General features: G+C 43.9%; 1 protein-coding gene across 1 annotated transcript in view; it reads left to right on the top strand.

The window, feature by feature from the left end:
* obscnb (obscurin, cytoskeletal calmodulin and titin-interacting RhoGEF b) overlaps positions 1 to 25,187 on the top strand; it is a gene marked incomplete at its 5' end in the record, with an annotated part of 80,331 nt that overhangs the window by 12,652 nt on the left and 42,492 nt on the right. The window contains 28 exons of the mRNA XM_080471872.1: positions 823 to 1,104; positions 1,641 to 1,922; positions 2,590 to 2,871; positions 3,432 to 3,713; positions 4,282 to 4,533; positions 5,783 to 6,058; positions 6,135 to 6,407; positions 6,921 to 7,187; positions 7,674 to 7,943; positions 8,015 to 8,281; positions 8,940 to 9,206; positions 9,290 to 9,402; positions 9,492 to 9,645; positions 9,728 to 9,889; positions 10,520 to 10,624; positions 12,070 to 12,336; positions 13,207 to 13,476; positions 14,640 to 14,906; positions 14,989 to 15,255; positions 15,754 to 16,020; positions 16,904 to 17,173; positions 17,246 to 17,515; positions 17,751 to 18,017; positions 19,470 to 19,736; positions 19,819 to 20,085; positions 21,314 to 21,580; positions 22,607 to 22,873; positions 24,560 to 24,826. Of these exons, the coding sequence (XP_080327998.1) occupies positions 823 to 1,104; positions 1,641 to 1,922; positions 2,590 to 2,871; positions 3,432 to 3,713; positions 4,282 to 4,533; positions 5,783 to 6,058; positions 6,135 to 6,407; positions 6,921 to 7,187; positions 7,674 to 7,943; positions 8,015 to 8,281; positions 8,940 to 9,206; positions 9,290 to 9,402; positions 9,492 to 9,645; positions 9,728 to 9,889; positions 10,520 to 10,624; positions 12,070 to 12,336; positions 13,207 to 13,476; positions 14,640 to 14,906; positions 14,989 to 15,255; positions 15,754 to 16,020; positions 16,904 to 17,173; positions 17,246 to 17,515; positions 17,751 to 18,017; positions 19,470 to 19,736; positions 19,819 to 20,085; positions 21,314 to 21,580; positions 22,607 to 22,873; positions 24,560 to 24,826 (7,014 nt within the window). The remainder of the gene's footprint in view (positions 1 to 822; positions 1,105 to 1,640; positions 1,923 to 2,589; positions 2,872 to 3,431; positions 3,714 to 4,281; positions 4,534 to 5,782; positions 6,059 to 6,134; positions 6,408 to 6,920; positions 7,188 to 7,673; positions 7,944 to 8,014; positions 8,282 to 8,939; positions 9,207 to 9,289; positions 9,403 to 9,491; positions 9,646 to 9,727; positions 9,890 to 10,519; positions 10,625 to 12,069; positions 12,337 to 13,206; positions 13,477 to 14,639; positions 14,907 to 14,988; positions 15,256 to 15,753; positions 16,021 to 16,903; positions 17,174 to 17,245; positions 17,516 to 17,750; positions 18,018 to 19,469; positions 19,737 to 19,818; positions 20,086 to 21,313; positions 21,581 to 22,606; positions 22,874 to 24,559; positions 24,827 to 25,187) is intronic.

The following is a 25,187-nucleotide window of genomic DNA, read 5'->3' as shown; positions in this document are numbered from 1 at the left end:
TACAGTTTTAGTTTCATCTATGCAGCAGTTAATCAGTGCTGACTGAAAATGAAAAATCACTAGTTATTGTAATGTTTTGTCACACATTAGCTGAGATATCAGAACAGTGTGGATTTAATCAGTCTAATGACTAATTATTTAGAAAGCTTGAAGGTATTTTCGTGTAAAGCACTGTGAATCCCCTTTGTGGCTGATTGGTGCGCTATAAATATATTTACCTTGCCTTGTCGAATAACATTAGCTGAATGTACATTAGTTAGTGGGATCAAGATGCTCTATAATCCGGATGTGAGCTGACGTCATACTGTGTTTTCATTTGAACATTTTTAACGACATCTTTACAGTAACACCACAGAGATTCATTTATTCATATCATCCGAAGAAGAAAGCATCTTGGATTATTATTCAGACCTTTTGTCTCTCACTTTGGATTATTGCCATAGTAAGGGAAACATGAAAATTAGCCAACTAAATCGTTACCAAATCATTTCTTCACCAGTATGTTTGCAAAGGTGTGTAATACCATGTTTTAAAATGTTGAAATTCAACACCAGTGGAAAACTATGAAAAAACCTGCTCAAGTTAGTGGACCTATAAATAATTGTCAGGCTTTAAGTAACTGATGAGGGAATCAAATCAGGGCTTTTTCATGATTCTGAGTTGATTGTTAGTATTTATCTTTCACCACAAACGCTCCGTAGACTACATGCCCCTAATTTTCAAGAGCAAAGATGCAAGAGAGAATTTCAGGAGCTCAACACCTGAGTTTGTACAACGCTCTACTTTCTATTTATTCACATTAAACTGTTATTTCCTCTGCAGAGCTCCAGGTCCAGTCGGTCTTCTCCAACAAGGAGTCGGTGCAGAAGGAGGTGAAGGCGTCTCTGTCTCAGAAAGCCTCTCTGAGCTGTGAGGTGGCTGACACCAAGACGGAGGTGAAATGGTACAAAGACGGAAAACTGCTGACGTCCAGCAGGACGATTCACACGGAGTCCAAAGGGAAGAGTCGTCAGCTGGTGCTGGACAGCGTGGAGAAGAAAGATACAGGAGAGTACGTCTGTGAGGCCGGGACCGAGAAGCTCAAGTTCAAACTGCAGGTGGAAGGTAGGAGCAGCGTTATTGAAAGATTTGCACTTGATTAAAGTTCTAGCTTCAGTTACTCAGTAGTTATAGAAAATGAAATAAAAAAAATCACTTCTTATTGTAGAGTTATGTGACAGAACTCCTGCCTGGCCGTGCCTCCAAGACCTAATTTGTAAAATACATTTTAAAATGATATGAATTAACTCCAGATAATCTTGAGACAGGGTTATGTATAACCATGTGTCATCTGCATAGCGATAAACAGTGAAGCCATTGTAGTCATACTTTGTTTTTTGTTTAGTTTTTTTACATTTCTAAAGATTTCTTTAAAGTTTATTGACACCGGCGATTCCTTAATTGATGTAATCAGAAGAGGAAAATAGTTTCAACTACTATTCAAATCAATTTTCTTTCACTTTGGATTATAGTCAGTAGACTACATGCCCCTACTTTTCTAGAGCGAAGAACTAGCAGAGACCTTCAGGAGCTCAACGCCTCAATTTGTACAACGCCACGACTTTCTAGTCATTCACATTAAACTGTTATTTCCTCTGCAGAGCTCCAGGTCCAGTCTTTCTTCTCCAACAAGGAGTCGGTGCAGAAGGAGGTGAAGGCGTCTCTGTCTCAGAAAGCCTCTCTGAGCTGTGAGGTGGCCGACACCAAGACGGAGGTGAAATGGTACAAAGACGGAAAACTGCTGACGTCCAGCAGGACGATTCACACGGAGTCCAAAGGGAAGAGTCGTCAGCTGGTGCTGGACAGCGTGGAGAAGAAAGATACAGGAGAGTACGTCTGTGAGGCCGGGACCGAGAAGCTCAAGTTCAAACTGCAGGTGGAAGGTGAGTGTGGACGAGAACGCCTCTTACAAGAAATGGATTCACAAATTAATGATAACGTCCAAACACCTGATATTTAATATTAATGAAGGCAAATGCATTGATAATAGTGTACAGTATGTCAAGTTACTAGATCCTCTTCCAGGTTTGTGTGCATACTATTGTGTACCGCATTGTTGTTTGTTTTTATATATATATCGAGGCCCAAATTCTACTTGTTTTATTCTTCAATGATCACTTATTGTTTTAGCTGAGAGCTCTCACCGGCTCATATAGTAAAACAAATCTTTTAAAATCGACGGACACCAATGACACTCAAAATGAATAAGAAGATGATGCAGAGGCTTTGAAATCTGTATAATATTAACTATTATTCTAATCCTCGTGAGCAGGCGTGCAGCTGAAATCTGCAGCGACTTTCATGGTGCAAGGTTCTTTTTAGATAAACCAGAAAGACGATTTTTACCCTAATTAACCTTACAGGTTAAAAACCGCTAAAATAAAAGTCCTCATTGGCTTGAGAGACGAAACCATGTATTCTGGAAATTTTATTTAAATGTTTTTCCCCACTAAAAAGGTAAAAGATGACTTGACGGTTAAATATCAGACAACAATTCTCTACGTGTTCACGTCATCATTCACACGAGTTTAACTGTTATTTCCTCTGCAGAGCTCCAGGTCCAGTCTTTCTTCTCCAACAAGGAGTCGGTGCAGAAGGAGGTGAAGGCGTCTCTGTCTCAGAAAGCCTCTCTGAGCTGTGAGGTGGCCGACACCAAGACGGAGGTGAAATGGTACAAAGACGGAAAACTGCTGACGTCCAGCAGGACGATTCACACGGAGTCCAAAGGGAAGAGTCGTCAGCTGGTGCTGGACAGCGTGGAGAAGAAAGATACAGGAGAGTACGTCTGTGAGGCCGGGACCGAGAAGCTCAAGTTCAAACTGCAGGTGGAAGGTGAGTGTGGACGAGAACTCCTAGATCCTCTTCCAGGTTTGTGTGCATACTATTGTGTACCGCATTGTTGTTTGTTTTTATATACATATCGAGGCCCAAATTCTACTTGTTTTATTCCTCAATGATCACTTATTGTTTTAGCCAAGAGCTCTCACCGGCTCATATAGTAAAACAAATCTTTTAAAATCGACGGACACCAATGATTCTCAAAATGAATAAGAAGATGATGCAGAGGCTTTGAAATCTGTATAATATTAACTATTATTCTAATCCTTGTTAGCAGGCGTGCGCTAAAAATCTGCAGCGACTTTCATGGTGCAAGGTTCTTTTTAGATAAACCAGAAAGACGATTTTTACCATAATTAACCTTACAGGTTAAAAACTGCTAAAATAAAAGTCCTCATTGGCTTGAGAGACGAAACCATGTATTCTGGAAATTTTATTTAAATGTTTTTCCCACTAAAAAGGTAAAAGATGACTTGACGGTTAAAAATCAGACAACAATTCTCTACGTGTTCACGTCATCATTCACACGAGTTTAACTGTTATTTCCTCTGCAGAGCTCCAGGTCCAGTCTTTCTTCTCCAACAAGGAGTCGGTGCAGAAGGAGGTGAAGGCGTCTCTGTCTCAGAAAGCCTCTCTGAGCTGTGAGGTGGCCGACGCCAAGACGGAGGTGAAATGGTACAAAGACGGAAAACTGCTGACGTCCAGCAAAGCGGTCCACATGGAGACAAAGGGCAAGACTCGTGAGCTGGTGATCGAAAAGTTGGAGAAGAAAGACGCAGGAGAATACTTCTGTGAGGCCGGGACCGAGAAGCTCAAGTTCAAGGTGCAGGTGGCAGGTGAGTGTGGAGGAGAGCGCCTCTGACAATGAGAAGAAGCGACGAGAAAACAGAGAAGATGAACTATCAACATGCAGACAGCTCCGAGGCCCCGTTTACACGAGAACGTTTCGAGTGAAAATGCATAATTTTATTTTTGGTTTCAGAGCAGTTTTGCGTTCACAAACACACTAAAAATGCTTCAATTTTTTTTTTAATTTTCACTTGAGAACTTTGACCTTAGAAACGGTTAATAGATAGTCAAGCATGCTAATGCTAATCACAGCTACCGTGGATGCAGGCTCATGCTAACGTTACTTTCAGCTTGAGATCTGTTGCGGAGTTAGTTCAGGATTAACGCACCCCTCCGTTCCCAGTAAACGGGAGTTTAGAGAAATAGCAACTGTTAGGACAACACCATCAGCCACCACTAATGCTAACTGCCGAGTTAAAGCCCGGGGCAGAGAGAGACAGCTGATGTAGCTAATCCACCACTTATATAGTACTAATCCTTTACACCGACTTCAGAGTGCGATTTCAACATGTGGAAAATATGGCATCGTTACAGTGACTGTTATTACGCCTGCAGAGCTCCCGGTGCAGAAGGAGGTGAAGGCGTCTCTGTCTCAAAAAGCCGCCCTGAGCTGGGAGGTGGCCGACAGCAAGACGGAGGTGAAATGGTACAAGGACGGAAAGCTGCTGACGTCCAGCAAGACGGTTCACACGGAGTCCAAAGGGAACAATCGCCAGCTGCTGCTGGACAGCGTGGAGAAGCAAGACGCAGGAGAGTACGTCTGTGAGGCCGGGACCGAGAAGCTCAAGTTCAAACTGCAGGTGGAAGGTAGGAAGACGTGAAGAGCTGCAATGAGTCTCTCGTTTAGCAGCATTACTGTAGTATCGTCTTGCATTGAGTAAAATGGGACTGCAACTGAGTTTTCAAGTATCTGTACTCAGGTTTTTGTCGTTGTCTTTAGACATTTCTTCCTGCATCTGAATATAAATACCTGTAGACAAATATAAATGTGGTTGATCATCATTAGTGCCTTCAAACGTCCAGACCAGTTTTAATTGTGCTTCACGGCAGTTTCAGGTTCAGGTTTCAGTCTGGTTTCATATACATTTTGGGCTGCTTACAAACAGTCTCTTATTTGGTTTTATATATTGTTCAGTCTAGTTTTTGACCAATTGGAAATAGAATTCTGACTGGGTTTAAAGAGGTTTTAGGAAACTGTTCCAGGCTGGTTTTAAATCGATTTTTTATCGAGTTTTAAACAGGTTTCAGGCTGGTTTCAAACTCTTTTTTTTTTTTTTTAGCTTTTACTGGTTTTAAGCAGTTTCTCAGTTGGTTTTAAAAATGTTGGCGTTTGACTAGTTTTGAACAGGTTATAGGCTGGTGTCAAACATTTTAAATGTCAGATTGGTTTTAAACAAGTGTTTCAGTCTGGTTTTGACTGATTTGAAAAATTGAAGGCTGGTTCCTAATAGACTTTAGACTAGTTATAATCCGGTCTCAAGCTGGTTTTGTGATTGGTTTTAAACATGTTTTTGACATAATCTGAACTGATTGATTCTAAAGAGGTTTCAGATTGGTATCAAAGAAGCTTCAGACTGGTTTTCTGACTGTTCAAACGGCTCTATTATAGTGTTACAGTTTGCCTGGTTTTTGACAATACTGCAATACTGAGACCTGCACAACAGTTAAAAGGATTTCAGACTTGTTTGCAAATTTTTTGAAGGCTGTTGTTGGGCCGGGTCCTTTTTCTTTGTAAAGTGGTTCTGCATTTGCTTGTTTTCACATAGTTTTGCTGGTTTTGTAAATTGTTTGCCCTCATTAAGTTTTACTAGTTTTGTTTCTTGACTTAGTTCTAGCGATTGGTGCATTTAAGGTGCTTTATGTCCTTCGAACAGAAACTCTTTCTGGTGACAATGAGTACGATATACAGTCTGTGCATTAGGTCTTTACAGCTTTAGATGACTTCAGTCACATCTGAATTGAACTTGAATGAAAAACTTCGATCTCATCTGGTTGCATACATTTTTAAGTCTTTCTGAGTTTCTGTTTCAAGTCCAAATTGTTTTTGGCCCTGCAGCAGCTCAGGCTGGCTTCTCCAACAAGGAGTCGGTCCAGAAGGAGGTGAAAGCGCCTCTCTCTCAGAAAGCCACTCTGAGCTGCGAGGTCTCAGATCCCAAGGTGGACGTGAAGTGGTACAAAGATGGAAAGCTGCTGACCTCCAGCAAGGCAGTCCACATGGAGTCCAAGGGCAAGATTCGTGAGCTGGTGATTGAAAAGATGGAGAAGAAAGATGCTGGGGAGTACGCCTGTGAGGCTGCATCCGAGAAGCTTCTGTTCAAACTGCAGTCTGCCGGTAAAACAAATAAAACCGTCACGAAATCAGTCAGCTGGTGTTTTTAAAAAGCTCTGACGGAGGTTTTTATTCCTAGACGCAGCTGTTAAGTTCCAGAGGAAGTCGGTGAAGGACTCATGCACTGTTCAAGCAAGTGAGAGCATTGTTTTGACGGCGGAGGTGACGGCGGAGAGCGCCACCATCGGGTGGTTCAGGGACGGCGTGGAGCTCAAGCAGAGCAGCAAGTATGAGATGAAGAAAGACGGCTGCTCGCGTACTCTGATCGTGAAGTCCAGCGAGAGCAAAGACAGCGGCTCGTACTCCTGCCAGACTGCTGACGACAAGCTGGACTTCAAAGTCCAGGTCAAAGGTGGGTCAGAGGTCAGAGGTCAGAGGTCAAAGGTAGGCAGAGCAGCAGAGGTGGAAGGATGGTTTTTCGATTGATTTATTAAAAGTTCATTAACGATTTTTACCAGTTCTGGATTTGTTTTTTCAGAAATATTTTCAAAATGTTTAGATTTTAGCAGTTTTTTACTTGTTTTCATATTCTCTTTTTTGGGGGGTTCTATTATTGGCTCGTCTTCATTATTTTTTCTCACTTCCATTATGTTTTGAACTGATTCAGAGCTTATTTTGATTGTTTCTGGACTGTTGGAGCATCACCATCATCCCTGTTTAGTCGATCACAACTTTTCTTCTGTATCTTCTGACTTTATATTATTTTATTTTTATTTTGGACTGTTTTATGACTGTTTATGGCTGTTTTGTTTTCTGAGTAGTTTCGCACGGGCTTTTACTCAATATGGACTACTGTTTTTAGTTTTCTGACCGCTGGAATTGTGAAGGACTCTAATGATGTACAGTTTATCTGTTTATATTCCAGATGTGGGTTTAAAGTTTGTCGTTCCACTGAAACCTGCATCAGTCGAGCTGGGCGGAACACTGAGTCTGATGTGCGAACTGAATCAGGCCTCCGGAGACGTCGTGTGGCAGCGCGACCGCCGGGAGGTTAAACCCGGTGGCAGGTCGAGCATCAGGACGGACGGCGCAAAGCGAATCCTCACTGTGACCGGCATGACCAAAGAGGATGAAGGAGAGTACAGCTGTGAATGTAGGAATGATAAGACCTCAGCTAAAGTCTCCTCTAAAGGTATTCAACCTGCCAGAATTTTGTTTACATCTTTGAAGAGTACAGTGGTCAAATCATTTATTTATTTATTTCATGATTAAAAAAAGACAGTAAAATCTCTGTTATTTGTGAAAACCATTATCGGTGAACACTTCTGGAACTGTTACTTCTGAACATTTCTTAAAACTATGATCAGTAACACTTTGTGAAACATTTGCCTGTGAGCACTCTCGAAATCCATGGCAGATCAACCTCTGTGGAAACTATTGTCGCTGAAACCCACTGAAAACCAGAACCTCTGATCTCTTTTCTTAACCATCGTTTGTGAACTATTGTCTCAGTTTAACTAAATCAAAACCAAGAAATGTATGAAAAAAGTTTGGGAACTAAACTAATATTCCTCCAGTTCAAACCACAGTAAGGTATTTTTCAAATAAGACACATTTTTATAGAATGAAACTTTTCTGGTATTGTAGCATCCTCATCAGTTTGTTTCCTTCCTTTCAGCACCGCGGGCAGTAAAGTTCACCACCAAACTGAACAACGTGGCCGCGACGGAGGGAAAAGACGCCATTTTCAAGTGTGCCGTCAACCCGGCAGACGCCAGCGTTAAGTGGCTCCACAACGGCGTCCTCGTCACCGCCGGGTCCAAGTACAAGATGGAGCAGGGCGGCGGCAGCCACTCGCTCACTATCACCTCCGTCACTCAGAAGGACGGAGGAGAGGTCAGCGTGGACGCCGAGGGCAAAACCTGCCAGGCTTCGCTGCAAGTGCAACGTAAGTGTTTCCCGCCAGTGTCCGTTCCTGAATGTTCTGCTGCTCTTCACCGCCCTCTGTGCCTCCTCCAGGCGAACCTGTGACCTTCAAGAAGAAGCTGGAGAACCTGACGGCGGTGGAGCAGAGCGAGGCCAAGCTGGAGGTGGAGCTGAGTAAGGCGTCGGAGGAGGTGCGGTGGATGAAGAACAGCGTGGTGCTGCAGGCCGGTGGCAACGTGGAGATCCGCGTGAATGGAGCCAAGCAGGCACTGGTCTTCAAGAGCGTCGCGTACGCAGACCGAGGTTTCTACTCCTGCGAGACTCTGGACGACAAGACGCAGGCCAAACTGACTGTGGAGAGTAAGAGACACACACAACACACACGCCGGTTTTGGATCAAGGATAACTGGGTCCGATTAAACTTTTTATTTTTTTAATTTGTAATTACTTTTTATCAGGATGTGTTATTATTACACAGGATGTCAAACATAAGGCCCACGGGCCAAACAAATCTGGTTTGACAAACCATGAAAAAAACTATTATAAGAAGACATAGATTTTTGGGGGGGGAATCTCTTTAAGAGTAGCGGACACAACAAAACACTGAGACCCGAGCTGAGCTATTGGCCTGAACGCTAGCTACTTCGTTGCTCAAAGCCACACTATCAGGGTGAGTTTGTAAAAACATGCATAATGCTTTTCACTAAGTAATTTCTGGGATTCCCGTCTGTATGGAAGGACTCCCCTTCATGCGGAAGCCTCAATTCATCAAAATCATCATGCATGTCCTGTAACCCTTAGAGTTTGTTCTTGAGGCCCGCAAAAACAGTCAACATCTGACTAGTCCAAATCCAGAATAGAAACACATGCAGGTGAATACTTTCCAGTAAAAATGGTGTTCTCAGCAATAAATAGACAAAAATCCCCAGGGACACTGATGTTTAAGGAGTTTAAGGAATCTGTGACGACTCACAGACTCTGGCAGACACTGGCTCTAATGCCGCTCTCGTCCTCTCAGTGAAGAAGACTGAGGTGCTGAAGCCTCTGAAAGAGACCAAGACTCAGGAAACTGAGACGGTGACTTTGGAGGTGGAGCTGAGTCAGGCTGACGTGGAGGGATCGTGGACCAAAGACGGGGCCAAACTGAGGCCCGGGGCCAATGTCCGCATCACGGTTCTAGGCAAGAAACACGCTCTGACATTGTCCAACCTGAAGATGGAGGACACAGGGCTGGTGTCGTTCACTGCAGAGGGAGTCCACACCTCAGCCAGACTCATTGTTACGGGTAAGAGACGAAACCGGGGGGTGCTGCAGAGTCCAGACCGAACAGTCTATTTACTATTGTCCTCACGTGTTGTGATCCCACAGAACCTCCTGCCATGATCTCCAAACCCATCACGGACATCAGTGTTCCTGAGAAGGAGAAGGTGACGTTTGAATGTGAAGTGTCCAGAACTAACGCAGACGTTCAGTGGTTCAAGGTAAGAAATTGAAGAGAAAAAAAAAAAAGCCATTCTGCAGGGTGAAATGCTAGTGTTCGACTCCCGTGTGATGATCCCACCTCTGACAGAATGACGTAGAACTGAAACCAGGGAAGAACTTTGGCATTCACTCCGTGGGCCGGAAACGCACGTTAATCATCAGCAGATGTTCTCCTGACGATGGGGGCACCTACATCTGTCGCACCGCCGATGATAACACCTCGGCCAAGCTGACCGTGCATGGTAATCACAGTTCTCATCATGAAGAAACCGCTCCTCTGGCCTGCCCGCTCGTACCGCCTTCTGAGAGTTGTGTTTCCTGCAGCCAGAGACGTGAAGATTGTGAAGAAGCTGCAGGACGTGGAGGTGATGGAGAAGGAGAGTGCCTCGTTTGTCTGCGAGATTTCACACGACGAGGTGGAGTGTCAGTGGTCCAAAGGCGGCGCAAAGATCAAAGCCAGCGACACTGTCAAGTTGAGACAGGAGGGTAAGAAAGACGGAAGTATTACAGACTGCAGAACATCAGGCTCCGTCTACACGACAAGTGAAAACTCAAAACTTTTGTTGCGTTTTCGAGTTCCGTTTTACATGACAGCGGTGGTCAGAGCTCTGAAAATGCAACTTTTCGAAAACGAATCTCAAGTTAGAACTTTTTGAAAATTCTCCAACTTTTGTCACCAGAGAAAACACAACTTTTCTGAAACACTGCAACTGCTTATTTGCTCCAGAGTAAACAGTTCTTCTGCATATGTGTGAGTAAATGTAGAATAAGAAAAATGGCGGCCTTGAGTGTGGCATAGTTCATATTCTCCTGGGACTTTGATTTATGCATGGTAACAATCATAATAAAACACTTTCTGGGAATGAGAACATCTGCGAAATAGAATAATGTGTTGAGAGAGTGGGTACGTCTAATAGTGTTTGGCTTCATTGTAAAATTCTGAGAGATCAGTGCCTGAAAGATTTGGAAACACAGATTTAGATAACTGGCCGTTCCTGAAGTCAGTTCAGGAAATAGTCCCACATATCCATTGGAGAAATTCAAAGAACTATTATTGGTCATTTCAATAGCAAGGTTAACAACAGTTAACTATAAGCAGCCCACTTTCTATTCCAGGCAGAACCTACGTGCTGCTGTTCAGGTCCGTGACCACTGAGGATATGGGTGAGATTAAATTTACAGCTGAAAAGGCTTCATCAACGGCGAAGCTTAAGGTCAAAGGTAAGTCGGAAACAAAAAGTCACCTACCAATAATTGTACCGTATGCACTGCTGCATGGTGTCTGTTCACCTCTACTGTGTTTAATGTGTCTGCAAATGGATTATTTCTATTGATCTTACAAACTGCTCTTAGAAAGTGACACATTTAAAACCTGCTTCCACTTGCTAAGTAGTAGTAGAGGTCATCAACAACGAAAAATATTTTTTAATAGGTAGAATCTAGATCATTTTTATTTTGGACCATTTTTCTAAAATAGTAAATTTTCCTTCATATTGACCAGTTTGGTGATCCAAATGCAAAACTTTCCACAGCTTCTCATTGGTGTCCCTTTCTGACAACGGTCAAACTGTTACGATAGAATCTCCATTTGCACCTTGCATGCATAGTGTTGTTCCTCATTGAGACCTGATGGTGAAATGAACACACAAACACAAAACCAAAACCAAACAATAACAGCAGCAGTGGGTCTGAGTTTCACCTGCTGAGGTTCACAAATGGTCTCCAGAGGGTTTTTTCAGTACTTTTCGGTCATTTTGGTGAATTTGAATGTTGAAAACCTCCACATGTGACTATTGTCCCGGACAGACAGATTACAGGTTACATTGAATTGAAATCATGTTGCTGTAAACTGCAACTCCTCGCCTTGTTTCTATGTCAGTGTCATGCAGGAGCCGAACACACCCTGATATACAAACACTGACTCTGTTTAAATTAGCCGCGTCGGCACAATGTCCTGCTATTCGCTTCAGCTTTTTAGACTAATGAATCATCACATTTGTTGTGGCTTTAACATTGCACTACATGGACAAAGGTATTGGGTCACTTCACTTGATTGAGGTATTTGATTCAGAGTCAAAGGACCTCAGCCATCTCAAACAATAGAGGCGGCTTCAGTGTTCCTCACCCAGTCTAGTTTCTTGTCTATGACCACACCCTCAGATATCTGTAGTGCTCTACAGTGTCCACACTGGCCCCCTGAATGGAAATAGGGGACACAGACACTCCGCATCCAGACATCCTTCTGGAAGGTTTAGAGAAAGGAGAGAAACACATAAAGTTTATGACATGTAATAGTGACATATCGTGAAAAATAGGACATATGATCCTTTCCATGACAAGACCACAAACTAGTGTTGCTGATCCAGATCTCAACCACTTCACATTCAGTCGACTGTTCCGGTGAGCCTGAAGGTCCTTATGAGATTTATTTAAAAGGACAACATCATCTGCATAAAGCGATAGGTTTCCCCGTCTGCCTTCTGCACAGATATCTAAACTGTAAATCAACCAATAGCTTCAGGGTAAAGTGTAGCATGGTAGGGCTGATTAGGATGAATTAACATTTTATAGATTTAGAACAGGAAGTGTCCCAATACTTTTGTCTGTGCCGGTGGCCTCCTCTGCGGTGCATCGACGTGACCACACGGTTGTTATCATCACCCCAGAGCTGCCTGTGAAGTTTGTGAAGAAACTCAGGGATAAGATAGCCATGTATAAGCACCGCGGCCACCTGGAGTGTCAGGTGTCCCGAGCCAGCGCCAAGGTGAGGTGGTACAAGAACAAGACGGAGCTCAAAGCCGGCAAAAAGTACGAGATCAAGAGTGAGGACGTGTACAGGAAGCTCACCATCAACGACGTGGACTCCGGGGACGAGGACACGTACACCTGTGATGCCGGCGATGAGAAGACGTCTTGTAAACTGCTGGTGGAAGGTAACCACCACTGAGCTCATCACTGTAGACTCAGTGTAGCACGAAACAAGCCATCAGCCTGCAGGTCAATGAGGTCTATGTGTGTGTCTGCGTTCATTTTTGAACTAATGGGAAGACATAAGGCTCTTACTGTAACAAACCTGAACCACTTCATTTAACACAGGAATCAGTGTGTAAGTTTATTTGTACCCCAAAAAAATAATTGACAGATGTTTGCAAAGAGTGAAGTATAGAAAACTGTTCTGTCTCTGTATGTACATATTTGTATGTGCTGTTGTATCCAGGCCTGGTTGTGTGTCTGTGCATGTACTTGTGCAAATGTGTTTTTGTGTTAATGTGTATGTATTTTCATCTGCATGTGTGTGTGTGTGTGTGTGTGTGTGTGTGTGTGTGTGTGTGTGTGTGTGTGTGTGTGTAGTCTCATGTGGTTGCTTGCATTTTTGTATGCTTATCAGTTTGTATCTGTCTTTAAGTTTGTGTATATGTGTGTATTTTCATCTGTATATATGTGTGTGTGTATGTGTTTGCGTTTGTGTGTGTAGTCTCATGTGGTGGCCTCCTTTTGTATATACTTGTCTGTCTCTGTAGTCTCACTGACATGTGCGCTTGCTTTTGCGTGTGTGTGTGTGTGTGTGTGTGTGTGTGTGTGTGTATTCCCTCAAAACATGCAAGGACAAATTAAAGTATGTAAATTCATATTTTGAAGCAGCTATGAAATATTTTGTTGTATTTACTGTCCTAATATACAAAAGATGTGAAATGTGTCAGACATTCCTACTGTATGACTGTATCAGATTTCCCTGGATGAGCTCTGGTCCCCCCCCCCCCCCCCCCCCCCCCCCCCATCTTTACCTCCGCATCAACTTGCAGAGCAGTCCATCAGCATCGTGCGGGAGCTGAGCCCGGTGGAGGTGACCGAGCCGTTCGCCGCAGCCTTCGAGGTGGAGATCAGCATGGAGCTGGTCAAGCCTCCGATCTGGACCCTGAACGGCGTCAGCGTGCGGGAGGGCGCCGACGTGGAGATGGAGAAAGAAGGCACGATGCACCGGCTCACCTTCAAAAAGACCAAAGCCTCCATGACGGGAGCCGTGCAGTTCACAGCGGGGAAGAGCAAATCTACAGCCCAGCTCACAGTGAAAGGTAGCTGAGTCACACGCAGGGTCGTCATGGAGTCCACACTTCAGGAGACACATTCAATTTAGATATCTTCTTCACACTTGTTCATCTGGACTCTCAATATACTGTATTTTTCATTTGGGCAAACATTTCAACTCAATTGAATTCGGTTTCTGACTGTATTTTTTTAGGGGGAAAAAAGACAGATTTTCTTTGTCTTTTTCTTGAAAAATTTGAACTTTTTAGGGCTCATTGCTGTTGTTCTTTATCTTCTGTTTTGGTAGGAATAATATAGTATACAGTAGTATATACGGCCAACCAAATACACAATGCAACAACAAAAAATGCAACAACAAAGAAAACAAAAACAGGACTACCAATGGGTTTAGGCTGAAGTTAAACTTATTTTGCCTAACCTTGTACATAATATACGTAAAGCTTGTGCAATTAAAGTAACAGAAACAAAAACAACAACAATAATTAGCATTTTATTTGCCATTTCTGAGAAACCAAACATAACCTGTTCTCTAAAGGAACACAGTTACCGATCTTTTTTTATTGAGAACAAAGTAAAAAAAGAAAAACATTTTTTTAACTTAGTGATGTTTTTGTTTACTTTTTTCTGCTAATTTCTGATGTTGTCTAGTTGATTTTCTTCCTAATCTGAATTTTAATCTCAACTTTGACTGGTTACTTAAGACTTCTTACTCTTGAAAAACATTTCTTACTTGTCAGTGAGCATATCATTGTTTAATGACTTTGGAAACACGCACACGCACTCGCACACGCACACGCACACGCACACACACACACACACACACACACACACACACACACACACACACACACACACACACACACACACACGCGCACACACACACACACACACACAATTAGGCAGCTCTACTCTGGCACATGGCACCACAAGAGGAAGTACTTCCTCCTCTTCCCAAGATGGGCTTGTGTTGGCGGAGCTAGTCCAGCACACACAGACACAGCAGATTCTAAATGCAGCTCCTTTGGTCTAATATTCAAATGGATGTAAATCAAGGAAAAGATAGATTTGATGCAATAAACGTTGAATACAACGTTTTTGGACCAACGAGACCATGTGGAGGTGTTGAAAAGCTGGATAATATGAGTCTATATATATATAAGTCTCATCTCACACTGTGTCCTAATGTCAGAGCGTCCTCTGGAGATTGCGGAGCCCCTCAAAGACGTGAAGGCGAAGGAGAAGAGCTCGGCCATACTGAGCTGCAAGTTCTCCGCTCCACCCAAAGACGTCAAATGGTTCAGAGGCTCAGTCTCTCTGTCAGCTTCCGACAAACACAACATGAAGCAAGATGCCACGCGGGCGCAGCTGACCATCCAGAGGCTGACGGAGGAGGACAGCGGGGAGTACCGCTGTCAGTCTGGACCTGCTGAGACAAAAGGAAAACTCACTGTGGAAGGTACAGTAGGCTCTCATCCCTACAGAACAAACAACAGGGAGTCTTCATGACCCTACACTGACGTCTTGATTCCTCCTCTCAGTGCGCGAAATTAAGATCACGAAGCACCTCGCGGATACAGAGGTGAACGAAGACAGCGACGCCTCCTTCACCTGCGAGGTGAACTACGAAGACGAGGAGGCGCAGTGGCTCCTCAACAACAAGGTGCTCTGCACCAACGAGGTGAACTCCATCAGCCATGAGGGGAAAGTTCACCGGCTGGTGTTGAAGAACCTGGCGCCGCAGGACGGAGGAACCATCATCTTCCAGGTCCGCAAGGTCAAAGAGTCAGTCACCCTCAAGGTCAAAGGTGAGGACTTTTACTCGTTTACACAGAGGTCTCTGCTTATTCTAAATAATATAAGATTGAAAAATGTACTCTCAATTTCTCAAAATAATACATATTCTCATGTTTAGTGTATTCTTTTAACAAACAGGAGTTATATTGAACCATACAAGTATTCGGAACTTCGGAACAAAATTATTTTACATAGATTCACATTGAGACAGTTTTTGAGTCATCAATATCAAAATAGGAGAAAACTGCACAAAAAGGAAAGGAGACAAAAACAAAATGCAGTTTTTTTCATACGTTAGACTAATAAAACAAGGGTTGGAGTTCCTCAGGGATCAATTCTGGGTCCTTTTAAGTTTTACTTCACTGTTTTGTTCAACAACACCTAAGAGTGTTTGCAGAAAATCTTTTAATATAAATATAAATTCTATAAATGTGGCTGACCCCAAGTTAACCCAAAAGGTGAGCATATCGTTTTTTCCTCAGAGTCACTTTTTCTTCTCTGATCTGCAGAAAAGCGTGCAGAGTTCCTGAAGTCTCTGGACGACGTCACCGGAGAAGAAAAAGGCATGATAACGCTGGCGTGCGAGGCGTCGAAGCCGAGAGTTTCCCCCATTTGGAGAAAAGAAGTTAAAGTCTTAAAAGCCGGACCAAAATACGAGCTCCTCCACACGGGGAAGTCTCTGGGCCTCATCATCAAGGATGTGACCAAAGACGACGCCGGAGAGTACAGCTGTGACCTCGGCACCGAGGTCTGCAAGTCAAGGGTGACAGTCCGAGGTGGGTATCTCTTCCATCTCCACCGTTGCACTGGATTATGGCTTCAATCATGATACCTTTGTGAAAACCATTGGGAACATGTTTGAAAGCCATTATCAGTGATTGCATCTAAATGAAGTCATTACAAACCCATCTCTAGTGTGCTTCTTAAACACATTGTGTTGGAACACTGATTAAATCACATCATCTGTGGACACAAAACCATTGTCTGGTTGCACTATATTTACTGGCTTTATACCAATGTATGCAACCATCCAGACCTTTTTCAGGGAAGGCGTCACTTTAACAAACCATCTCCTGCACGTATGCCATCTCTGCATTTCAGACCTTCACCCACTGAAAACATCAAAAATATTACATTTCAGATGCATTGAATTGAAGTAAGGTGCAATTATGCAATGTGGTGCATGTTTGTGGTGTGTTTTTTAATCCACAAATATGAAAAGAAATACATTTCTATGGAGATGTGGAGCAGAATTCCACTTCAGTTTTTATTGCGCCATCCTTTCAGGTGCCAGCACCACACCTCACCTCATATTTCATTTTCTGTGTCGTACCTGTGTTTCACCAAGCTCAGTTACCATATAGAAACTAACTTCTTGGATCGTATAATGTGATTCTCACCTCATATCACTAGGAATTATTGCAACCCACTATTGAGGGGAATGACTCGATAATTCTAAATCTTTGTCTTAATTCCCTGAAAACTGGGAAACACACTTTAGGTTGGTGGCCCACCAGTCGAGAATCTCTGGTCTAGACTTTTTGCATGTTATCGCATCACCTACATTTCTTTTTTTTCCATAGACACGTCGTACTTGGTGCCATTATTTTGCCTTTGTCACATCAAGTCTCAAGGTTATTGTGACGCTTTCTCCTGTAGAAATCGGTATTGGGATCACAAAGTGGCTGAAGTCGGCTGAGGTGAACGAGGGCGAGTCCTGCAGCTTCGAGTGCATCCTGTCACGTGAGAGCTCGGACGAGTCCTCCTGGACCGTCAACGGTCAGACGGTTAAAAACGGCGATCGCTTTAAGATCTCCAATAAAGGACGCAAATACATGCTGACCATCACCGACGCAAGACCCGCTGACGCTGGAGAGGTGGTCTTCAGCATCAAAGAGCTGAGCTCCAAAACTACACTAACAGTCGAAGGTAAGATCTTTAACGGCATGTGAGAAGCTGTGGAGGGAAGGATAGTGGTGAATATTTATCGTCCTCTTGTAGGCAAAGCTTCTTCTGTATCAAAGGGACTGGAGAACATCAGTGTTGTTCGCGGGGAGGATGCTGTATTCACCTGCGAGGTGACTCGGGCCACCGCCACTGTGAAATGGGCCAAGGAGGGCAAAGCCCTCAAAAAGAGCCAGAAGTACGAGCTGAGTCAGCAGGAGAAAGTCATGACGCTGACCGTCCACAGCGTGTCCGCTCAGGACTCCGGAGAGTACAGCTGTGAGGTCGTCGGAGGAGCAACCACCAGAGCCAGGCTGGAAATCAAAGGTCAGACAGAAAATGACATGTTGGGCCTGATTTACTAAGATTCTTGATAGAGAGTGGTTGTTTGGACGCTCATGAAAATAGATTGCCCCTTCATTTCTGATTTACTGAGGCCCGGTTACACAAAAACGTTTCAAGTCAAAACAGCAGAGACAAACTAACAACCTGCAAACAGCTCCTCGAAAAGGAAGCAAAACACTGTACCGTACTCTCACTAACTATGTATTTTGTTCTGTAGAACCGATCCATAAGTTCACTAAAGCGCTGTCGGACGTCCAGGCGGACGAAAAGAGCGCCGTGACGCTACGGTGCGAGACGGCTCAGAGCCCGTCCGCCGTGGTTTGGCTGAAAGGTCACACGGAGCTGAGGGCCGGCGGTCGATACGAGATGTCGCAGAAGGACAGCGTCCTGGCCCTCACCATCAAACAGCTGGAGGAGAAAGACACGGACATCTACACCTGCGACGTGGGCACAGCCAAGAGCATGGCCAAAGTCACAGTGAAAGGTGAGAGCACCCGAAAGTTCCCTCCGGCTTTCCGGGTAAGTCTCCTGCCTTTTTCCTGGTTATCCGCTGTTTAAAGAAGTTGTTTCCAACTTTTTATGTGTGGATAAATCATTTTGACCCTTCACTCTTCACATTTTACGTAGTTTAGTTTCCATGTTAGCACATGTCAAGGAACGATAGTTTTCATGTGGTAGATGAAGATTACCGCTGAATCGTTATGTTTGTTTTTTTTAGATGTTTCATTGTGGACTCCTCTGATTTGAAATGTTTATTTTGCATCTATGCATTTGATGGACTTTTGTTTGTTTGCCTGGGAAATGTTCATTCGCCCCTGATGTCTGGTTTGCTTCACGTTTCAAAAGTGAGATGGAAATGATTGGATGTTGCTTGTTTTGACAGAAAATTGGCTGCATTTGCTTAGTTCTTCGGTGTGCTTTGTTTCTATTCTTATTCTTGTGGCTTGTTTACTGCTGTCGGAAACGTCTCGCAAATACCAAACACACTTCGGTGTGTTGTTGATATTCACTCTGTTAGACTTTGAATATATTTGTGATTGGTTGAATGTTGTGAGGAGCTGACGAAAAGCCTGTAATAGTCGTTGTTCACAATTTATTGAGAACCTGCAGCAGCAGATACATACACACAGATACAGTTAACATTGCAGGCATGTCTTTGAATTGTGTGAGGAAGCTTAAGTTACTCAGTAAAACCCCAATGCAGGCTAAGGGAGAACGTGCACACTCCACACTGAAAGATCCATGCATATTAACCGCTGAGTCACCATGCAAAGGTGGCTCAGGACCCTCAAACAGAATTTAAATCACACAGAGAAAGAACGAGCAATTGATAAAAATCCTGAGTCTGCACAGACTCTCTGATGTCCTGGAAACTTTTGTTCTCAGACGCTGATGAGCTGACAAACCGAATTTTATTCAAAATGCTAAAAATGAAACGATTGTGACAAAATGTGTCGTGTGTTTTCTGTCAAAATGTGTCGTCAGAGGTTTGTATTGTGTATGTTACTGTCGGACCTGCTTTGCTTTGTGTTTGTGTCGTTTGCACATCCATAGGCTGAATGGCATCCGCCAGCACGGCACACACACACACACACACACACACACACACACACACACACACACACACACACACACACACACACACACACACACACACACACACACACACACACACACACACACTGTCGTGGTATTGTTCATGCATTTTTGAGGGGACGTTACTCCTGGAATGAAGATTGAGGTCTTTTTCGATTGAATTGTGAAGACGCATGACAGAGATGCGTCAGTTCAACTCGTCCATCTTCATCATCATCTTTGTCTTCATCATCGTCATCATCATCATCATCATCATCATCATCACCACCTGTGATCATCCTTCACCACCAGAATCCGGCAGCTGTGTGTGATAACGCGGTGATTGTGCGTCTGATTTTAGCGCCGCCGGCCTCCTTCACCGAGAAGCTCAAGAACCAGGAGATGAAGGAAGGAGAAACGGTGAAGCTCCGCTGTCAGTTATCCAAACCTGCAGCTAGTGTCCAGTGGAAGAAAGACTCTGAAGCTCTCAGAGCAGGAGAAAAGTATGACGTGACGCAGAACGAGACCTCTTGCATCCTCGAGATCAGGAACCTGCAGGTTGAAGACAGCGCCGAATACTCGTGCGTGTGCGAGGACCAGAAAACAACAGCAAGCCTGACAGTCACGGGTACACCAGTCTCACTTCTGTTGACCCTCTGTTGTCTTTCAATCATGTCGGGGGCCTGATTCTGACGAACTTGCTTGTGCAGCGTTACCGCCGACCTTCAGCCGGCCGCTGCAGAGCCAGGAGGCCGAGGAGGGAGCCGGCGTGACTCTGCGCTGTGAGCTCTCTAAAGCCGGAGTCCCGGTGGAGTGGAAGAAGGGAGCCGAGGTCCTGAAGGCCGGAGAGAAGTACCAGATGAAGCAGAAGGGCTCGGTGAGCGAGCTCCTCATCAGCAAGGTGCAGCCGGAAGACGGCGGCGACTACAGCTGTGTGTGTGGAGAGCAGAAGACCACGGCCAGCGTCAGCATCAAGGGTAGGAGCAGGACTCTTCAAACAGGCAGCCAGCGAGGCACGTTAGCAGTTGGTCAGCTGTTCGGGTACACACAGACTTACAGCTGTATCAAAATCTGTCTCACTTAATCCAATTACAATCAGATTATAGGTCTCAATTAATTCCTTTATCAAGGGCGATTCTCCTCCAGAACAGCTTCACTGTTTTAATCTAATGTGATCAGGCATGGGACAAAAGTTTGTTAGTTCTTGTAAACAGAAATGTCACATGCTGTTCAAATATGGTCTCCTCGGGAGTGCTGTCAGTGCACAAAAAAAACCTTTATTTACCAGCTTTTGCAGGAAAAAATTAAAAATCTTCAAAATCGGAGACATGTATGGTTCATTTAGAAGCCTGTTTTCTGCTCAATGTTCCCTCACATGAGGACAGGACGGGACAAAAAGAAGCTGCATGTACAACATATCTCTTCAAGAAATAGATTTGTTCATTTGAAAATGAAAGGTGTACAACCCTTCTGAACCATACGCTGCATTTCACATCAAGATGATTTAAAGTGGAAAAAGTGGACCTGAACTTGATGAAACGCTTCAACTTACTGAGAAATCTTGTTTCCTCAGAAGCTCCTTTTTCTTCCGTTTTAGCATATAAAAGCAATAAACTCACCTCATTGCAACCATTCGCTAGTGGTCAGATCCACTCGAAGCAAATTACAAAAGCAGGAACCTCCCAAACGAAAGCTTTGAAGAGTTTCACACATCTCCTTCTTTCTTTGACCCACGCAAATGTAATTTCAACACCCTCAGAGCAGGACAAGCCTCTAACCCCTTCTTGTGAGCTCTCGCATCATCGATGAATTAAAAACGACCACTTTGGGTTTTTAGAGTATTCGTCCTTCATCTGTTAAGGTCCTGATGGAAGACAAACGAGTGCTGCATCTGTGTGTTCACGTAGGAACTGGTTCGAGAGTACTTATGTAGATTAAAAGAAGACCAGAAGAAGAATCACTTGTAGCTTCAGTCTTAAAGAAACTGCATCAGGTTTGACGTAAGCAGGAAACGGATTTAAATCTATCAGTCCCATTCAGATAGGAGACAGATTTTGACGTCAGCTGTAGAAACACATTTGTTTTGGAGTCTGGATGTCACTGTGGATTGCAGTCTCTCTCTGTTTGTCTACTTTTGTCTGTATTTTTATGTTTTGCATCGTCGCATGTTGCTGCCGATGACTAACTAACTGACTGACTGCTCAGTCCGACCAGCGACCTTCAGCCGGCCGCTGCAGAGCCAGGAGGCCGAGGAGGGAGCCGGCGTGACTCTGCGCTGTGAGCTCTCTAAAGCCGGAGTCCCGGTGGAGTGGAAGAAGGGAGCCGAGGTCCTGAAGGCCGGAGAGAAGTACCAGATGAAGCAGAAGGGCTCGGTGAGCGAGCTCCTCGTCAACAAGGTGCTGCCGGAAGACGGCGGCGACTACAGCTGTGTGTGTGGAGAGCAGAAGACCACGGCCAGCATCAGCATCAAGGGTAGGAGCAGGATGGCTGGAGGGACTGATCCGCGGGGCTTCGAGACAAACTGCATGCAGCAGCTTTACCTAAAAGGGTTCATCAAGCTTAACTTTTCTGTTATTTGAGATCGTATTATATCAGTGGAGCTGAGCTGCATACAGCCTTCTTGTCACGTGAGAGCAGCAGACGTTTTCCCAAATGATGGCGTTCTTGTTCAAAGAAATAATGATCACTCATACAAGGGTGCAGAATTTATAAGATTCTTTTTGTTTATATTCAGAGATCAAAAAGCATTAAAGAGGTTCTGGATCTAAAAAGAGAGCAAACTCTCCTTAGTCATGTCTTTTGTCAACATTTGCTAAACAGTAATATCTGAAAACATCTGCAGTTGTGGAACAACTATATAGGGAATTAATTGAATTTACTAACAGAGCAATCATTGGGAATTTCCGACAAATAAGTTTAAAAGGAAGAATTTCCTGTTTTTCTGCAGCATACATTTGTTTTTTGCGACTGACACCTTCTTATGCAGAGATGATTTATACCAACATATGCAGCTTCTTAGCTGGAAAAATAAACTTTTTCCATTCTACAACAGGTCCAATTGTAGAGCTGTGAACTATTCACTTTAGATTTTATATATATATCTAATAGTCTTCTACACGGTTGCAGTTTTTTAGTAGACCCATTCTGCCTCCTGAAAACATAAAGAAAACAGCACCTGGAGGTGTAGAAACTGCAATTCTCAAGCTGTCACACTCTGATTTTGTATTTGAAATACTTCATTTGCCATGTTTTCTTCATAAAATCACAATATTGTAGACAATTAAGTCTTAGTCTTTTACATATAAAGTTTATTTTGACAGTAAAAAACATATATGTACATTTTTACTACCAAATACAGAGACTGTGTTTATTCCAGTATGTAATAGATACATTTAAGTATATATTGCCTGTAACCTATAAGCTTGATAACCCTAGATAAATGCACAAAGCACAATGCTTTGCACTGTTAACTAACTAACTAACTGACTGACTGCTCAGCCCGACCAGCGACCTTCAGCCGGCCGCTGCAGAGCCAGGAGGCCGAGGAGGGAGCCGGCGTGACTCTGCGCTGTGAGCTCTCTAAAGCCGGAGTCCCGGTGGAGTGGAAGAAGGGAGCCGAGGTCCTGAAGGCCGGAGAGAAGTACCAGATGAAGCAGAAGGGCTCGGTGAGCGAGCTCCTCATCAGCAAGGTGCAGCCGGAAGACGGCGGCGACTACAGCTGTGTGTGTGGAGAGCAGAAGACCACGGCCAGCATCAGCATCAAGGGTAGGAGCAGGACGTCGGACGAGTCACACTTTACTGAAGCTTTTCTAATGTTTCTATTGCGTTCAGCAGCTTTTCATACATGCATATGGTGGCATCTGGATGTCATTATAGAGTCCAAGCCGGCAGTGTGTGTCTTCTGTGTTTGTCTCTATTTCTGGACTTTTGTCCATGATACAGTTTCAGAAATGTTATTATGTGGGGTAAAATTTAGAGAAAACTAGAATGCAATACTGTATAACTCATTCAAAATCCGAATCTTGTTGAAAGTTCAACCAAAACAAGAGTTTGATATCGAGTTATTGGCGCAATATTGAAAACAACGTTTTTGAAAAATTGGAATAGATATAACAAAAGACTGCAGAAAACAACAGGTGGAACATCTGGCAACTGATGATGTCAAATGTCTGCGGTGAGAAGGATGATTGAGTATAAAAAAACTCAGCCAAGAGAGGCTGTGTCTTTCAGAAGGAAAGCTGAGGAGGGGTTCGCCTCTCTAAAAGACTGCACAGCAAAATGTTGCTACTATGCAACAAGGTGATTCCTCAAATTGCAAAGCACTTGTGGATTCCATCATCTGTGGGAAATAATCTTATTGAAAGATTCTGAGAATCCGGAGAAGTCTGTACAAAAACAAAGTGAAAACCAGGTGTGGATGGTGGAGATCTTCAGGGTTTCAGGCGGCACAGTAATAAAAATTGACAGAATGCTGAAGAGGAAACAAGAGCACTCTGATAACTATCATCTTTGAACACTGCTGAGAACCATTGTCTGTGAACAATCCTTAAAACCACTCATGGCCAGCAGTTCATCAATCGACACTTCAGAAAATGATCATCTATGGACACTTCTGGCACCCATCAGCTGAGAGCACATGCCAAAAGCATTGTCTGTGGACACTCCTGAAAACCATGGTCCTTGAAAGCTTCTAAGAAACATCTACGAACACTTATGGGAACCATTGTCTGTGAACACTACTGTTCACAGACCATTAATGACGAACATTTCTAAAAACCAACATCAATCGACACTCCTGAAAACCATTGACTGTGGACACTTCTGACACCCATCATCTGCGAACAAGCCCCAAAAGCATCGTCTGTGGACACTGTATTAAACCACTGTCTGTCAGCACTACTGAGAACCAGTCTGTAAACAACTCTGAAAACCAGTGATTGTGAATACGTCTAAAAACCACCATCAGGGAACACTATGGAAAACCAGAATTGGTCAACACTTCCGAAAACTATTGTCTGTGGACGCTCCTGAAACACTGGAAACTTTGGAAAACCACGGTCCTTGAACACTTCTGAGAAACATCATCTCTGAATACTTGTGAGAACCATTGTCTGTGAACACTTTTGGAAAAGATCATCTTTGATTACTTCAGAAAAAGAGTTAAAGTCACTCCTACAGCGATACGTGAACTGAAACTGAACATTGAATACTGCCTATATAGATTACACGAGAACAGTTAGCTTTCAAAATAAAATCACATTTCCATCCTATCTTGGGAGTTTTCTCAGGTAAATACAGACTTTCAATGATTTGTACCTCATTGCATTTTTAGTTTTGTTTACATTTTACCCAACATCTCAACCCTTTTTCTGAGTTCTGGGTTGTATCTGTGTTATATCTTGTCTTGTCGTCGCACACCGCTGCTAACTAACTAACTGACTGACTGCTCAGCCCGACCAGCGACCTTCAGCCGGCCGCTGCAGAGCCAGGAGGCCGAGGAGGGAGCCGGCGTGACTCTGCGCTGTGAGCTCTCTAAAGCCGGAGTCCCGGTGGAGTGGAAGAAGGGAGCCGAGGTCCTGAAGGCCGGAGAGAAGTACCAGATGAAGCAGAAGGGCTCGGTGAGCGAGCTCCTCATCAGCAAGGTGCAGCCGGAAGACGGCGGCGACTACAGCTGTGTGTGTGGAGAGCAGAAGACCACGGCCAGCGTCAGCATCAAGGGTAGGAGCAGGACGGCTGGTTTCCTTTTTGTCACAGGTTCCCTGAAATATGTGAAGTTGATTTAATCTGATGTATGTGTGTTAAACTGTACCACATTGTATGTGTGTTGGAGCCTTTTTCATCTCAGTTTTTGTGTTTTACTCGATTTCGTTGTCGTCCGACTCCAGATTTTGTCACATTGTTGTCGATCAGAAGCTCCGCGGCCCGTTTGTGCTCCAAATGGTTGAGTTTTAAGCTAATTATAGAGAAGATGTTGTGTTACTTCAATCCTTCCTCACAGTTTTCAAAGATCTGTCGCCGCTCTTCTGTGCGTCTTTTCTGCGCGTCGTTATCGGCCGGACGATCACGCACAAACTCCACT

Source organism: Lipophrys pholis (genome assembly GCF_963383615.2).
Source record: "Lipophrys pholis genome assembly, chromosome: 1".
NCBI classification, from domain to species: Eukaryota; Metazoa; Chordata; class Actinopteri; order Blenniiformes; family Blenniidae; genus Lipophrys; species Lipophrys pholis.
This window is presented reverse-complemented; position numbering and strand designations above follow the sequence as displayed.